This window comes from Lissotriton helveticus, chromosome 6, assembly GCF_964261635.1.
Source record: "Lissotriton helveticus chromosome 6, aLisHel1.1, whole genome shotgun sequence".
NCBI lineage: Eukaryota > Metazoa > Chordata > Amphibia > Caudata > Salamandridae > Lissotriton > Lissotriton helveticus.
Window position 1 is genome coordinate 322486447 of NC_136067.1, and position 17991 is coordinate 322504437.

At 43.6% G+C, this 17991-nt stretch overlaps 1 protein-coding gene across 8 annotated transcripts in view; it reads left to right on the forward strand.

Moving 5' to 3' along the window:
• The window catches only part of CYRIA (CYFIP related Rac1 interactor A), a 339563-nt gene that overhangs the window by 184560 nt on the left and 137012 nt on the right, over nucleotides 1-17991 (forward strand). For 4 of the 8 annotated variants that reach the window (XM_078647768.1, XM_078647767.1, XM_078647769.1 and 1 more), the window contains one exon: nucleotides 16855-16934. In XM_078647768.1, coding sequence (XP_078503894.1) covers nucleotides 16865-16934 — 70 coding nt within the window. In that variant the 5' untranslated portion in view covers nucleotides 16855-16864. Of the gene's footprint in view, nucleotides 1-16854; nucleotides 16935-17126; nucleotides 17207-17991 lie in introns of all 8 variants that reach the window. The other 4 variants (XM_078647764.1, XM_078647765.1, XM_078647766.1 and 1 more) reach the window with 2 other exon arrangements.

Below are 17991 nucleotides of genomic sequence, written 5' to 3' on the forward strand. Positions count from 1 at the left end.
GTTTGGTTATATAAATCCATGAGCAAGAAGTAGATTTTGTAGAATGTGTCGTTTCCTGATAAGTTTTCCAGAAAATGTTATTAGGCCAGGCTGATATATTTGCCTTTTTAAGCAGTTAAAATACAAATCTGTAATCATAATATCAGTGGTTACTGGTATAAAAAGGTAGAGGTTGCAAATGTTGTGGCTGATGTAACATTTATCATGGAAGTACGATTTAGAAACCCTCTCAAATGATGAAAAATACTTCAAGATATCAGAATGTTTCCATGGAGTCCAATCTCCGATTGAGAAAGGTGAAGGAGGAGGTGAGGGGAAAAGATAAAGTATGTTGTAATTGGAATGCCCAGACATTTGTCCACTAACCCAGATGATTGCTTCCCTGTATTTGAACTCTGAAGTGACACCTGATCTCTTTCTTTTGCCCAGTACTAGCTGGGCAAACGTTTGCAGGTCCCAGCTGCATACTTAAATAAGATAACCGATGAGGCACACTTGATTAAACTCTAGTTCAACGAATAGGACAAGAAGCAGGAGTAAATGTAGAGATCTCCAATTTGAGATTTCAGAGTCAGACACCCTCTGACAAAGCAGTGTAGCTTAGATTGGCAAGGAAAGGGTGACTTGCATTGTGTTTGCAGCTCAGGCATCTCGTAGTGGATTGTATACAAGCATCAAAAGACAATGAGGAAAACTATGCAAATATCAGTGTGGGTGATCTGCCATCAAGGGTGCTGTGCTGATGGTCAGCAGCTTTGCTATAGGGTTGGAGTAAATGTGAATAAAATAAAGTATGTGGACGTTCCTTCTCTTTGGTTTCCCTGGCCTCTCCACCAGCTTGTCAAGATTGCAAGCTGACCCTTGGAACGAGACTGGTTGGAGCTAGTCAAGCTTTATTCACCCATCTGTAGAACATGTGCTCTCCTCTCCTCCCACATTTCAAATACTAGCAGGGGGCACTGTAGACACTAGAGCATAGTTGTGGCAAAAGATGCACAAGAGCACACCAGGTCTGGAGAGGCCACACTGGCTTGCAAAGAGGGGCTAGGGTAGAGGGATGCAGTGTGAAGGCACCTTGTCAAGATACCACTCTTGCCTACATCACATAGCCTTCAATGCTGTGAAGGCACCAGCCCTAGAAACCTACCTACTGTTGATGTGCATTGCTTGTTCATGTACAACAGAGCAGCAGTACCTCTGAGATGTTAACCAAATGAGAGCTGAGTGATGATACAAATTAACCTAGATAAAGCTGGACTAAAGCAAACACTAAACCCTGTCATTGGTAGGCTCTGCTTCAGGATGTCTTCTCAAGACAGCGCTCTTCACCTTCTGTTTCCAGGAAGGATCTAAAGTGTGGTGTTCAAGGCCAGAGGCCACAAGAGTACCTCCGTACTTCTGAGTTTACCATCAACCAATGCGGTGCTCTCCTCTCCAATTTGGTTGTAATGGAACCTCTGGCAAACAGGAGCTTAATGACTTACGGTAGGTGTGTGTCACCAATGTAGGAGGGAGGGGTGATCAGGTTTGCCAAACGACTACTGGTGCAACATCTTTGTCTCCATGCATGTTCACCATAAACCGTGCAGTCATCATTTCTATCTTTTTTTCCTGAGTGAGTTCTTGCATGAAGGGGTGGTCATTATTTAAGACTCCGAGAGAGAAAAAAAGTTTCTTTGAGCTGTTGCGCTAAGAATTGGTCAGTCCAGCAAGAGAACAGCTGAAACCGGTTTACCAGAGTTGAAAAGCAAATGAGGTACCACGCACTTTTGTACAGCTGTGACTCTTAATTATTATTCCTACGTTTTGTTTCTCTGTCCAAGAGAAAGGTATTCACAATGAAACATTTCCTAGCTATTGTAACGGAAAGTTTCAATTCTGCTAAGGTCTCAGAGGAGAGGATTATTCAATTTATTTATTTTGTTTTGGAACTCCGACGGAGGTCCACAAAAACAGACTAACAATTTAAAAAGACAAACATTGCATACCGTACAAAATTCCTTCCTTATACATTACTATAACATGATAGGATTATGCTTTTGCTTTCTGCACTTCATTTTAACAGCGGCCCTTTTCATTTATTAAACAGAACCACATTTTCCAGGGAATATTGGGAATGGTAAAAACAAACCATGGACTAACAGTCCCATAGTCCAGCAGGTGTTTAATCACAGGCCAGTGTAACAATCATAGTCCTTCTCCTCTGTCCCCAAATCCACTTTTATTGCGCAAGTTACACCATAGCTCTTTTCTTACGAATCCTGTTTTCCATTCTCCATTCCTGGAAAAAGAGATTAAATTACCAAGAGGATATCAGCCGACTAGTCCTCACAGTAAGTAACATATGCCTAAACAGTTCCTATGACTACACCATTATACACAGTATGTCTACACAGTATATGCTCAGTAAACGTCTACTGAATCACTGTCACTGCACAGACTTTACAGCAGGAGGGCACAAATTGTTAGTTACTAGTCACAGGGAGGGTTTCCTGGTTGATTACTTCGTGGGTGGGATAATCCTTGCCTCCGAGTTCTTAATAGAACTGAAACTTTCTGTTACAATAGCTAGGACATTTTTCATGCTATGTCTGGACTGGAGGCGAAGATTATGCTAGTTTAACGTTTATTTGCCACCAAATGAGCCATATCTAACACTGGCTTAAAGTAGAACCTCTTATAGGTAGAATCAGAGGACCAATCGGCTGCGTTCATGATGTATATTCCAGGTGGGCACCCAAACTGAACGCCTTAGAGGCCATTGCTCCACAAGTGGAGTGTGCATCAAAGATTTTAAGATCCACTCCAGTCTCCTGCATGGCCCACAATACCCAACAGGGTATGGTTTGGGAGGACACCGCTTTGTGTGGCTTCCTGAGGGCGATTAGGGTGGGTTCTCAACCGGGAGCCAGAAGTTCATGGACATCTCCTCATAGCCTTTAAGGCACTGGATTCCGGAGACACTGGATATTCTACAACTCTGGTATTAGATTTCGTGATCATCAGTGCAATAGACCAATAACTGAGTCTAAACACGCACACCACTGTTTTTAAGCTTCCTAGTTCATATGTCTCAAGAATAAAACACATGAGTCTTGAATTAAGGGATTTTAATGCCACTTTTTTAAGAGCACGCACGTTCTTTTGATCTCTGACCACTACTGCAAATCCAGTTGGTCTTCCTCCAGGTGGAGGTCAGCATAATGCACGAATAAAAGACCCAATGATAATGCTGTTATTGTACACAAAGGCGGAGAATCAACATATACCGCCCAACGCCTGTGTCCGTATATGAGGGGTTTTTTACAACGGTGGTCTGCCACGTTAGTTGAGACCCTGGTGACACAGGACAAGTGGTCCACTTTCCCCCTACTTGATTTTTACATTAACCATTGGAAGCCGAGTGGATCATCGCTTCTATTTCCCTCCCCATTGATATTTTGCGTGTTTAAAAGTCTCCACACTATTCGCCCCAGAGTGAACTGCTGGTGGCGGACTCTATAACGAGATCTGAATTTTAGCCAAAATAGGTCTCTCGTTCCATGCTTCCATATGCGAAAGCCACCAGAGAATCTCCTCTCATGCGTCCTCTGAAAGGACAACCAACTGGGAATAAGAGTCCCTTCTGCAGGTGTGCCGCTGTCAATTGTTGAAGGGCCTTAAGAAAAATTGCTTAGGTGGATGACGAGGAGACCCACCAGGCGAGCAACCTGCCGCATGGACACTCTTTTTCTGGTGAGCATTCTCCGAAGCTCATGCCTGATCTTGGCCACTTTCCGTGAGGGAAGACTTAGAGTATCCTCTGTGGAGTATGTGATGAAAAGCAGAAAAAACACTTTTTGCATTGGAGTCCCAAGGGATTTCTTCTAGTTTATGACAAAGCAGAGGCTTTCAAGCAGGGTGACATGCCGTTGAGTAGCATGTCGTCCTGGTAAATGATGAGGCAGATCCCCAGTTTTCCACAACTGGTTTGAGTACCTTTGTGAAGCACCACAGGGCACGGGAGAGGCGATGGGCAAGGTTGTAAATTGAAACGTCTGATGCCACCAGAGTGACTGGAGGAAACGCCTGTATGGAGGAAAGATTGGTATAGCTAAATAAGCATCCTTCAGGTCTAGGCGGACAATCCAATACTCAGGGCTTAAAACAGCACGAAGGAGGTGGATCCCCTACATTTTGAAGTGGCAGTAAACCAGACATTCATGAATTGGCACAAGTTGAGAACCGGTCTCTACCCGCCATGGGCCTTGTCTACAATGAAAAGGTTGCTTATGAAGCTATGTGGGTGGGGGGCGGAGGGACAAAAGCTCACTTTTCGAGGAGTGAGTCTGCCTCTGCATCCACCAGTGCTGCCTCTTGTTGCAGAGTTTGCAGCGACCGTGGCTGTTTAATCTTGTGCAGGGATCCAAAGAAGTAGATATGAAACCCCTGAACGGCCTGCAGGGCCCAGAAACTGCCAAACCTGGAAAAAATTTGCCAGATGACCCCCTTACTCTTGCGAGGGGAAAAAAGGTGAACAGTCACTGGAACTAGATTCCGTGTCGACCCCTTGTGTCCCTGTCCTCTGAAGCTCCTGCTATGAGTCTATTAGAAGTTGCCGAAGAGAGTTTGATCTTGGTATTGCCCACACCTGGCGCCTTGCCCTCTAGAACGATACTGGGCAGAGGATTGGCAGGCCAAGTGATGCCTGCCTTGACCCACCCTACGGAAAACCCAGCGAGAGAAGACCCTTTTCATGGAGGACTGGGTCCTGTCCAGGGAAGTAACTGTATTAACAAACTTCCCCAGTACTTTAATAAAAGGCTCCCGAAGAGCCTCCTTGCGCTACATCTCCCACCATGGAATCAGGCAGGTCGGCCAACTTGGGGTCTACTTTAATCAAGGAGCGGTGCTGTTTGGTGTACAATTCAGTCGACATTCCCCATAAAGGCTAGCGCACGCTGTGCTCAACTGGAAATAAACTCCGGGTATATGAGAGATCCCAAAGTCATGGCGTCCTCTGCCGTGTCATCTGCCATGTCTAGGATCTTCGTTAAGGGGCCAAGGGCATCCAGGAGTTTATCCTGGCATGCCTGCCAGGACCTGCAGATTCTCTTTTTGTTATCCTTAATTACCTTGGTCAAAAAGGTATCTTTTCTGGGATCCAGTTCTGGTTCCTGGGCTATCTTCACGTCTGAAGATGGGCGAGGGCATTCGGCTTTGAGGCAGTTACTTGCCTCTTTCCCCAACAGGGTTCTGCTCCGCCCCACCACATAATTTGCGACCTTTGTAGAGCGAGCCTACTCAGAGGAATGGGGATGGAGGAGTTACTCCGGGCCGAGCATGTCTGACCGATCAGCAGGGTTGGTGGACCAGTGGCTGGGGGCATAAGGGGTGGGTGCCGGCATCGTCAGCCGTGTCCCTGTGGGCTTCATCATCCGGGGTGGGAGGGGGGGAGTGGTCAGTGTCTGTTGCCCCCTTTGCGGAGCTCCATGGCACTGGGGCAGGCTGGGCCGGAAACGGGAATGCTTCCCTGAGGTGTGCAAAAAGGTGTTGTGGTCGACCCCTGCCTCACTGGGACGTTTGGCTGGCACAGGATAATTATCAAGAGTCTGGGTTGGAGGAGTGGGGGTCAGGGGCTGCAGCACCCTGGGAATTGGCCTGTTTCTCACATTTGCGGATGATATGCTGCGATAAACGCTGCTCAATGGGAGCAGTTGCTTCTTCCACTGCCCAATAGATCAAGGCACCAACAGCGTTACAGGGAATCTTCATCCCATTTGTGGGCAGCCAAGGGATCCTCTTCATATTGGACATCACCCTAGTCTTCCATGGCCACTAGCCAGACAGGAGTAGGATATGGCAGGCAGAGGCAGCGGAATTGTCGCAAATGTACACCTAAGCGCAGCGCTACCTGAAGCTCCAAGAAGGAGAGGCTCGGCGCGAAGCGCTACCAATTTTGGTGCTGGGGGCCCAGCGGGTCAATAGTGGATAGAGCCTCACGTTCTGAGTGATCCAAACCCTAGGAAACAAGCTGTTTAAACACTCAGACAGGCATTAAAAAACCACGTACAATATGCATAACTCAGTAGAAAAAAAAGGAAAGCCTCTTATCTGGGCTGCCAACAGCAAAGAAAGAGGATTTGGGGACAGAGAAGGACTATAATGACGATGCTGACTTGTGATTGGACACTGTTAGACTATGGGACTTTTTGTCCATTGTTTGACTTTTTACCATTCCCAGTGTTCCATGGAAAATGTGTTTCTGTTTTAACCCCTTCCGCGCTCATGACGAGCTCAGCAGTGCTGCAGAGGAATCCAGAGTGGCTTCCAGGAACCGGTTCTTGAGCAAGATGAGCCTCACCCTGGACCATAGGCCAGAAAGGAGCGTATGAATAATTCTATAGATGCGTCTGTAAGTAGACTTAACTGTACAGTTACGTTGTGAGATGTATTTTGGTACTCACTCGTGCAAGAGTTAGCCCAGGTGCTATTTCAGCACCCCGCTTTTAAATATTTGCGATGAAACCCTTCGAATCATGATACATATCTACCATATACAGCATTTGCTGAGCATGATTCATACTTACTCGTCGTCGGCTCAACATCCTGTGTTTCTGGGCAAATCACTTAATGTACCCGTGCCCATGTATAGCGCCTGGATAGCCTCATGGGTGATAAACCACGGATTATGAATGTACACCTTTTATTCAATTTATAATTTATACCCCTATTCAGGGCTTTGAATCGCTGTTTAATGTGCAGTTTAGAAAACCTTTTCGAAAAAGCATGTTCTCTGAGCTTCGACTGTACATTTTTACTAAACTGCTGGGATAGTCTAAAGCTTGTAAATGTTGCATGCATTGCGCTATCTGAAAGGGTTGCTTCTCTGAGCGACACCATACTACGAGAGGAGAGAGGACGTTCATAGGCGATGCGCTTCCAGCCTGTATTTGTCTGGTGTCGGATAGAATTTTTTTGGTGGGGGGGGAGGGTTTGGCTGTCTGTTGGCTTGATTTTAGGGCTGATTTGTTTATAACAAAAGATAAAATAAAGGAGAGGCTTACTTTATGCATCTTCTGCTTACGTTGCAAAAATGTTTCATGAGGTTGTAGACTCAGTTATACCTCTCGCTCTACTCTTTCAATGCTCTCGTTGGATTAGTGCACCATCTGCATTCTAGTGTTGAGTGCAGCCTCCGCACTATTCCCCACTCTGGGGCTTCACGTTTATGATTTCTAGCTGTTGGTTCTCACCTTACAATGGCTGCAGTCAGAGGTCGTCAATGTATGTAGCGCGGGCATTTTTCATTCACTATGAAATGGCTTTTAAATTTCAGAGCTACCATTGCCGAGCCTTCAGATATCGGCATCGCAGATGCTGCAGGAGGCAACCACGTGTGCCTGACTTTGGGCTCACGTGCCGCGGGTCTTGGGCTCACGTGCCGCGGGTCTTGGGCTCACGTGCTGCGGGTCTTGGGCTCACGTGCCGCAGGTCTTGGGCTCACGTGCCGCGGGTCTTGGGCTCACGTGCCGCGGGTCTTGGGCTCACGTGCCGCGGGTCTTGGGCTCACGTGCCGCGGGTCTTGGGCTCACGTGCCGCGGGTCTTGGGCTCACGTGTCGTGGGTCTTGGGCTCACGTGCTGTGGGTCTTGGGCTCACGTGCTGTGGGTCTTGGACTCACGTGCCGCGGGTCTTGGGCTCACGTGCCGCGGGTCTTGGGCTCACGTGCCGCGGGTCTTGGGCTCACGTGCCGCGGGTCTTGGGCTCACGTGCCATGGGTCTTTGGCTCACGTGCCGCGGGTCTTGGGCTCTCTGCACTGACTATTCTTGAATGTTGTGCTCCTACATTGCTCTTTATAAAAAGAGTTTCTGTAAAGTAGACACACGGTATGCTTGAAGGTGTTACTTTATTTGTTGTAAACACGACACACCGGGCAGCGCTCCGGTCACCAGCTCAATCTCATTGACAGCTGCAACTGTCCTTATCAACTAGACTAACTGTCAGATAAGGCAACACGCCATCTGACGTAATGTATGCTAATAGGGTCGCGCGGCAGGGACTGGAACATGCAAGGGACAATAGCAAGAGGGAAGGGTACCTACGTCACTCGCATGCAAATGTGGGGTCGCGCAGCAGGGACGGGGACAAGGAAGGATAAATGCGAGGGGGGGAAAGTGGCACCGTAACACATCTCCTTCCGTAGGAAGAGAAGGAAGAAAAATTAGAAACACATATAACAATTGTAACCTGAGGTTCTTGTACTACAAGAGTCTGTTAATAAAGCGGCCATGTCGTCACGGATAAATGGTTACATTCCACATAGTCATAATCTGCGTTTAGTCCAAACACAAACATATAGTTCTCACCAATTCCCAATTCACGAGTAGTTGTTACTGTAAACGGGGTTCGTTTTGTTCCGTGTGGGCCAATACCAAGTTTAGTCCATTCCCCAACGTGGATGAATGAACTTCACAAAAGGATGCGGTTGAGTCAACTGATAACCTGAACTTGTGCTCACGCGCAATTCCAAAATGCAACAAGTCACTCCCTAAGTATCCTTCAAGGTGTGGGCATTGTATGGGTTTGGATGCCTTCTTATTCTCTTCCTCTAATTCCTCAGAGTGCCACTAGCCACTACAATCCGTTTCACTATTGTGCTCTAGTCCACAATTACTTGTTCCACTTCTCCACCTAGGTGTGTGGCAACAGCCTTGGGATCCTTTTTCTTGGGAAATTTCCTGGACCATGTTACGCTGCGTCTACACCTACTCATACGACCGGTTTCCTTCTCATCATCATGATCAGCGTTGGGTCTAACATCAGTTCTCTTGTTGTACTCTGTACCAGAGCCACTTGTAAATCCTACGGTACATGCCTCATCAAAGACCAGTCTTTCTTCCGATTCCTTCAAGCGAGTTCTACTGGAGAATGTGGTTGTCTTCTGTGTCTCTGAACACATATTCTCTCCTGCCTTCTATAAGCAACCTGTTCCTTCCTAACGGAACTTTGAAATGTGAACATCGTACGTTATTGTGCGCCTCCTCACTTTCCATATCAGACACTTCACTATATAACCAGTCCAAGTACTCTCCTTGCTTGTTACACTTTGATTCAATCAGACTCTGACCATCTACTCCTACTAGGTTAATGTCATCAGCACATTTCTCCCTTGTCATAGGTTTGGACTCAGCCAGTGCAGTAGAGCGCCACGCTTTCTCATCTTTGAGGCGGGTAGACTTACAAAGGTCCTCCTCTGCCCTCGTGGTTAGTGTTTCCACACCTGTTCCCTTATAAACCAGTTCTTTTTTTTCCACAACATCATCCACACTGATCTTTTCACCGAAACCATTACTTATATTTTCTTCAACATCTTTTCCCAAGGATGTTTTTTGATTTCTTTTGAATTTGTCAACTGCTGCTTCTCTTATCCACTCATTCCTCCCAACAGCCCTTGTCCATCCGACATAGACCATAGATGGTGGTGTTCTCACCCTTAACATCTCCAACTTTGTAATTTGTCTACTGTTGTCTATTGTCAGCCTACTCATGGGGTCTGTACTTTTGGGATTTTGCGTTAATCTTAATTTCATTTGTTCGTCCCATCCTAGTACAGAGAACTCTTCTTCTGAAATATAAACTTTGCTCCATGTACTTCTCTTCCTGTAACTCAATTTCATCTCTCTACATCCAATAAAGATAATATTTTTTCCAGTGTATGTTTCCAGGGATGTGTCTGCTTCCGCTAATACTTTCCCTAGTGTTACTGCCAATTTACTCTTCCATATTCTTTTACTTACTACTGTACAATGTGACCCTGAGTCAACGTTAATGTCAATATCTACTCCACCAATATTGATGGTATACTCATGTTTAGTTTGACTATTGTTCATTACCATTTTGATATCTCCACCTTTTCTGTATATTCTGTTCCTTTGTGCATCGCCATTCCTTACTTGCTTATAATGTTCATCTAAAACATGCATGACATTCTCAAATACATTCCTGTCTGTTCCCTTATAGATTTTCTTTTCTATGTTATAGTACACTTTCTGTCCACCGGCTCCTAAACTGTGTAACAATATTTCTACCTTTTCCTCTGGTTTTAATGGTTCCTCGTCAAAAATGGATATATAATTGTAAAAATATTCTTTCCACTCTTCCCATTCTGCAATATTAGCACCATCTCCTTCCATAAATGGCTCAGGTGGCGGTAAATCATGCATTATGTTTTTATCCATGTTAATATCGCAAACAATCTCAACTTATTTTTTATTTTATTTTAACAGTACAGTTATTTCTTCCTGTTTTATATATGTTCAACTCAAAGGATACAGTCTTTGTACTCTTCCTGTAGAATCTGCTCCAAAGAGAATTTTTTTTCCTGTGTGACACGCTATAGATGATGCGCTTAGTTCAGTTGTTCCTTCTCACGCTGTGAAGCAAAGTTCACATTCTTCTCACATAGCTCATTTAGTATATTTTCCTCAAAAATTTTACTTAGAAGTGGGTGTTCAGACTTTTCACTAAACTTGGGTATATTTTTCTTAAAGTTTCCTTCTATCTGCCATTTTTGTGTACCAAGTAAACTTTTCCCAAAACATTTTCCTTAAGTGCTGCTCGTACATTCCACCAAAGGGGTACTTCTCTTATTCACTTTTATTTTCTCTAAATACGCTTTAAATGGAATTTCTTTGCTGTACCACTAGATTTAATTATTGCCAGGAATTCTTGTGTGAAGATGCATTTGTGGCATTAAACAGTAAGGTGGTGCCACTACGTGATGTGCGTCGCTCTCCCTTTCGCGCCACAACGCTGAGGAAAGTGCTACGCTCGTTGAGCGCCGCCGGAAACTGCCAGCCGTATCTACCTCACGTTCCTGAACCTGCTGCCTCAAGGTAAGCTAATCATTCCTTTAGAATCATTCAGTAGAAGTGTTACAAGGACAGTCGACACTCGCTGATGCTGATTTACTACTATGGTGTAGTTAAGTTTCTTCGCTTCGCGCTGATGAGTCACACCTTTTCATTCAGGCAGTTTATACATCCGAGGGATTATGTCGCTCTAAATGCGCCTCACTTTAACTTAAAACTCGGCTAAATTGTCATGCGCTGCTCCATTCTTTAGAGATACATAAATTCAAGCATCGACGCTGTGGAGAATTTCACTTTACTCGTCAATGTCCCTAAATCAGCACAACTGAGGTAACGCTGTTTCAAATATTCGTCAATATCACCACATTCATCTCGCCGATTCCTTTTCACTGCTCAATCTTTTTAGTTGTTCATTCTTTATTTTCCTCCTCACTTCGAAATTTATACAAATTTTTGTTATCGCTGCCACGTTTTATTCCTCCGCTTGCTGTACGTTATCACGTTTGCTCTTGGGTTTGCGCTGTAGATATTAGGAGAATCACACTTCACACGCAGCTTAAATCAATATCAAACGCGGTTTAAGACATTTTTTAACTTTGTTCTCTGCTCCGCTCACATCGCCTGCACCCAGCCACCAAGGCTCACCTCATGAACTTACGCAGATTCCAGTGTCCACCTACTTCGGGTCTTACTTTTCTTTAATATTTCATTTTCACAAGAACGCCCAAAGTTCAATCAGTATGCACCGGTCAAAATTAATCCGCTTAAATTCCAAGGCTCAATTTATCAATTTCACTCATAAATTAAACTTGCCGGTATACACGGATGCTGCTCAGTTTCTTTATCTCAATAATTCTTCGTGTATGAAGATACACGCTTCATGATGACGTTACACTCCTTGTCTCATCGTCTTAAAATAGTCCTCAATTTGTGGGTTCTCCGGTGTGCCGTCCTCGTCGCCAAAATTGTAAAGTAGACACACGGTATGCTTGAAGGTGTTACATTATTTGTTGTAAATACGACACACCGGGCAGCGCTCCGGTCACCAGCTCAATCTCATTGACAGCTGCAACTGTCCTTATCAACTAGACTAACTGTCAGATAAGGCAACACGCCATCTGACGTAATGTATGCTAATAGGGTCGCGCGGCAGGGACGGGAACATGCAAGGGACAATAGCAAGAGGGAAGGGTACCTACGTCACTCGCATGCAAATGTGGGGTCGCGCGGCAGGGACGGTGACAAGGAAGGATAAATGCGAGGGGGGAAAAGTGCCAACTCTTCATGTTTTGGACTCCAAAAAATATATTCTTTTCATCTCGCTGTCCTTTTGCAAAGAGGGTGTTTCTAATTAACACAAGCCCATATGTGAGACTAAACAGTTCTCATTGCACTAGTGTTGAAACATCAACTTTCCCCTCTGTATTCTATATTTCAGTACATTTTATATTACTCTACGTAACTGTTAGTTAAACTGATTAATGCAGTGTACTGATGAGTAAATTGACATTGTAAGTAAGTTTTGATTGGTAGGTGGCAGCTGTTTAAGATTGTTCCGGCAGCCCTATGCTTGAAATCTATATAAACACACTGGGTAGCTGCCATGATTCACCTGTTTCTTAACCTTTTGACTTCCGTGGGCCCCCACTTAATTGTTACTGGAGCACAGGGAGTCCCAGTGAATAGTTATTGGAATCCGGGGAACCCCCAGAGAGTCATTACTAGAAGCCAGGGACCCCAACCTAAGCATTTTCGTTGATTTGAACAGCAAAACCATTACAAAAAAATAAAGAAACCATCATTCATTAAACATGTACACAAATGATGAAATATTTAATTTAATTAATAAACAATTTTTATTTTTTATTTTAATGGGAAGGTTGGAGATTTCCTAAATCTGTGGAGGTCACTCATCGTCCATACTATATTCTGTTTGATGCACTTTTAGCCTTCAATTTCAAATTCCTTTACTTTAACAGAACATCTTAAATATTTTCAATTTGCTTCTTTAGATGCACTTTGTTAATCTGTTAATATGATTAAATATTCTAAGCGTTCTCGGAGCCCCTTATTAGACTTTGTGTACCCTCAGGGGTCCCCGGACCACAGGTTAAGAATCACTGAAACCTTGCAGATGAAGAGATTCACAGTAACAGAGTGATTGTCCTGATGCCGCTGCTCCTGCCCCGAAAACCCAGTGACACCCAGAGCGAGGCTAGAGAAAGATCGGCCTGCTGTGTCGGCCCTTCCTGGTGTTGAACTAAAGATTGGAGTGGCTGGTAGCAGTCTCGTGCAACAGACCGTACGAGCAGAAGGTCGCTGCTTGGGAGGAAATCCACTTAGCCACGGAGGCGGCTAGCACCACTAACCCCAGGCCAAAAAGGAGGACAACTCCGAGGTTCCCTACATTACGGATTGAGCAGTCTAGTGTGGAGGGTACAATGTAAACAAGAACTGTAAAAAAAAAATTAAAAAAAGGAATCGTAATGATGATGGAAAGACAGCAAGCCGGTATTGAAATCCAAAGGATATGTTTGACAGATAAAGTGCTGACTGAAGAGAGCTTTGTACAGACCTCATGATGGGTGTCTCAGCGATTCTGGTAGAATGAAACAGTGAATAATATTCACTATCTTCTAATGTTAGCGTTACAATTAAGGTTGCTAACAAAATGATTTTGAGAAATGTACTGCATATAAAGCAGCTGGAAAACACCAGCTAATAATATATTATGTGGCACGCCATAGCCGCTGCCAAAGACCCTCGGCTATAGCGTTATTAAAAATGGATATACGGCAAACAATGGCAGGCATAGCAGAAACAAGGATGGCTCATGTAGGTTGGCCCAGGCATACATGCCAGGTAGAATGTTACACACAAAAGTTGAGGGGAAGATTGAGTTTTGGAAGGAGGGTAGGCATAGTTGTTCCACTGTAAAGTTCATATTCAGCATGGGAGGGGAGAAGAGTGTTAAAATAAAAATAGATTCGCAAATTGAATGCTAGCCACGCAGGTAACAGTAGCGACGCCCCGCATGCCATAATCAGACCATAGTTAAAAAGGCCATGAGTAGGGAAAACAATCCCTCACTTATTGAGTTCATGACATGGAACACAAGGGCCTAAATGATCCACAGAAAACCTGACCCGTACTAACGTATGCCAACAAGGCATGTATAGATATCCATCTGTTGCAGGAAACACCTCACAGAAGGGAGGGGCTGCAATTTAGCAAAAGGCTGGCGATCACATAGATTTTTTTGCCAACTATTTCAGTTACTCCAAAGGGGTTTCAGCATTTATTAGAAGAGGGCTGGAATTTTTCTTGACACAGAGGTGAACCTAGAGGGAAAATATTGGATTGTTCAGGGTCATATAATGAACATGTGGAGCAGGAAAAAGACAGCCTCTGTATAATTTTACTGCAGTGTATACGATAATGAGGTCATCAATAAAGTCTGTTTAAAAAAAAATGAACATGCGGAGCCACAATTATTACGACCCTCGATACTTTCATGCTGTCATGCATAGCGCAATAAGCTACAGCCTTGTACGCTGTTATGAGGTGGGGACTATGTTACCCTCCACAGTAGTTTAGATACTACTACTACTACTAGTGAGCAGCAACCTGGAGGGGCATGCTCCGTCTTACTCGATAATAAAGCACCAACAAGACTTAATGGACATTTGGAGAGTCAGAGAGCACTCTAAGCGGTTATACACATATTACTCGGCAGTGCTTGGTTCACCACCAAGACATGGTTTCTGGTTGTGAATTAGAGATAGGGTGGGGTGGACTAGAGACATCAACATATGCCCTGAACACAATCTGACCACTCACCCGTAATTCTAACTGTGTGCATACTGGGCAGTGTGGGTGTACAGCATTGTAGAGATTTCATCCTACCATGTTAGTGGATATGGTTACAGAGAAGAAATTAAGCAGGCCATAATAGCGTAATCAGGGCTCAGTTGATGAGCATAATATTGTGTGAGAGGCATTCAAAGCCTTGATTAGGGAAGAATGTATTTCGAACGGTCATGGTATACTGAAGTCTAACAGAGGGAAACTTGACATGTTGGAGCAGCTAGAGGTGCATTATATCAGGACACATAAACCTGACACAAGGGAGCAAATCCAACACAAGCTATGAACATTCTGCAATGAGGCAGACAGACGTAAATGACTTGGATAAGTATTGAGCGGCCAGGAAATATGGGGAAGGAGAGCGGCTGTGCCATACTTTAGCAGCATTTATCAAATCCAAATGGACTACAGCTCATCTTGTCAAAATCATGAATAAAGGCTGAATCAAAGTATGTCAGTCAATTGAAATCATGACTGAGTTCCCAAAATACTATGAGCATTCTTAATATGAAGCACAGATGTAAGATTTACATTAATATTTGTAAACTGTTACTCTAGCATGACTAGAAACGGAGAAAAAGATTCTGTTTCTCAATTCCAATCGAAGGTATAAAACTTGTAACTAACCTCAATAATGGGAAAGCAACAGCTAGTGATGGACTTTAAGGTAATTTTTACCAGGACAACATTGATCTTCTAGCTCCTCATTTGCTGGAGATATGGTGTGTGTGTGTGTGTGTGTGTGTGTGTGTGTGTGTGTGTGTGTGTGTGTGAGAGAGAGAGAGAGAGAGAGAGGCTGGCTCCTGTTTTTTGGGGGTCTATACGTGTGTGTGAGTTAGAGAACTTGCAATGATGTTGTCTGGATTTTCCCTTTGTAGGTTATTTTCTCTTACCCATTTTGTGTCTGTTGTGTGTGAAGAAAATTGGTGCTGCTGTAAAATTTCTTATACTGCTGCCCTTGCTATGCCTCTTCCGTGTGTAAATAATGAAGCTGAAGATAGTCATTTTCATAATTTAAAGGCAAAATATGTTCGCTTTGTTAATGCATTGTTGAAGGTCAATCAGTTGTCCTACTCAAACCAAAAACAATCCTTGGCAGTGCCAACTGGTGTGGCTTTTAAGGAATAATGTATGGTAATGTGAAGCATTACAAGTAATTGGCATGGAAATTAATATGTATGTGTGGAAGGAAAGAACTGTAGAATAACATTGGGTGTAGAGGACAATTACAGGTGACAGTTCCACTGTCAAGTCAGACCTAAACATTCATGTAGGTTAATGACTGCCCTCCTCCCATCTCTGCTGCTTCTAGAGAATGACAAACACAGGTGTGTGCACTAGAAAGTTCAATCTCAACCAGCTGGATAAATAAAATGATCACAGCTGTGTGGAAGGCGAGCACTTTTTGTGTGGATGTGTACAACTTCTGCCAATCAAAACAAGTATTCCTGGCTCCTCACATTGGCGGAGCCAAATCCCCTCTTTAGTGATGCTCACATAATTGTTTGGCAAGTTCTACACTGAAGTTATACTGCACATTGCTACTGTAAGGCTCTATGGTAAACCAACAGAAACCGATCAGAACTTAATGTACATCGATGTGACTATGCAGAAGAAACTAATGATCATATTTCAAAGAACATCTCTGTTGAAAAAATTGTTAAATTAGCACAGACCAGTAATTTGTGATCTGTACTCTTAGACAAAGTTTTAATAGGCTTTAGCAATGGCGCAGGGAAGAGGGAATGAAGCAGTCCATGAAAAGACAGCCTCTAAGCACAGCAGACGCTTTGTATGGATGCCAAAGGCTTTGCATGAACTAAATACTTCTCTAGCAGTGTTGAATATGTTTGTTTTATTCATCTAAACTGCTATTTGTAATTACTCTGATGCTGCAAACGCACTTTTCCCTTCTGTATAAGACAGTTGAGAAATATATTTTGTTTGGTCTGGATGATCACTTAAAAAAATGAAATAAAATAGAATTCATCAAGTAGGCATGTCCAGCTCTTGTACCAAGCATGCTAGGCTTCAGAAACTGCCTGGCCTGCAGCGACACATGTTGCGTTGTTTGTTTTAAGTAAACCAAATGTTGAGTTGATGACTGTTAATTATGTTGTATTACATCCACTAGGTTTGCTAGGATGGGTAATCTTCTTAAGGTGCTTACCAGGGAAATTGAGAACTATCCACATTTTTTCCTGGATTTTGAAAGTAAGTTAAAACAGAAGTACAAGGATGTAAGCAAACGTTTCTCTTGATCTAGCCGCTGGTTGATGCAGAATTTGAACTTAGAGGTATAGACAGTAGGGCCGTTCACTAAGCATGTCTGTGGGGTTGCATGTTTCTGAAATAACGGCACTCAGCACCTCTTCTCTCCTTGTCTCTTCCTTTTCTATTTTTCAGGAGCCAAATGGGAAATCTTTTAAAAGTTCTCACTTGCACAGAACTTGATCAGGGGCCAAACTTTTTCCTTGACTTTGAAAGTGAGCACAACTCTTGCCTGGCTTATACTCCTTACTAATGTTTGCATGCACTAAACGTTATGTTACTAATACGATTTGCAAACAAGCTGATTTCAAGTAGTGACTAATATTTTAATTACCGGATTGATGATGCCTGATTTTTATTGCACAGCATTATAACTAAACCGATATTGTTTTATTTGGAAAAGTATAATTGATAAATAAAAAAATTGACAGATGTGGAGACTTGTGTGCCAAAGTTTCCGATAAATGTTTTGGAGACAGTTAAACTAATTTCCTTTTGCAACATATTTATTTTATTGCTTAAAATCCTACGAACTGATGTATACCTTGGCAATATGGCTTAGTTTGCAGATCCTATATAGGTGCATGCCCAGGTCAGACTAATTTCCTATAGTCGTTTGCTTATTTTATTAACATTTAATCATTTGCTTGTTTGACATTTTTCATGACTCGTATGCCCCTTGTGTGCTGGTTGGGATTGATAGAGTGTATGTTGGAGCCTCTTTCCACTGCTGCAGTTTTAACTGGAACTGCGTGCACAGGGACCATTTGCCATGCCAAGAATGTCGTCAAAAGTATACATTTATCGTGCCAATGCACACACCGTCCACAGCAGCCCCTTCACCCCAGAATCCAGAAGGTTTGGGCATATATGCACATTTGCACACCATGATGCTACCTTTCTAGGATAAAAAAAGTCTAAGCAAATTACTTTGACCTTGGCATTTTCCGGCGACAGTGTCTCTTTAAAAACATGACTGGGAGCAAAGACAGAAGTCTCA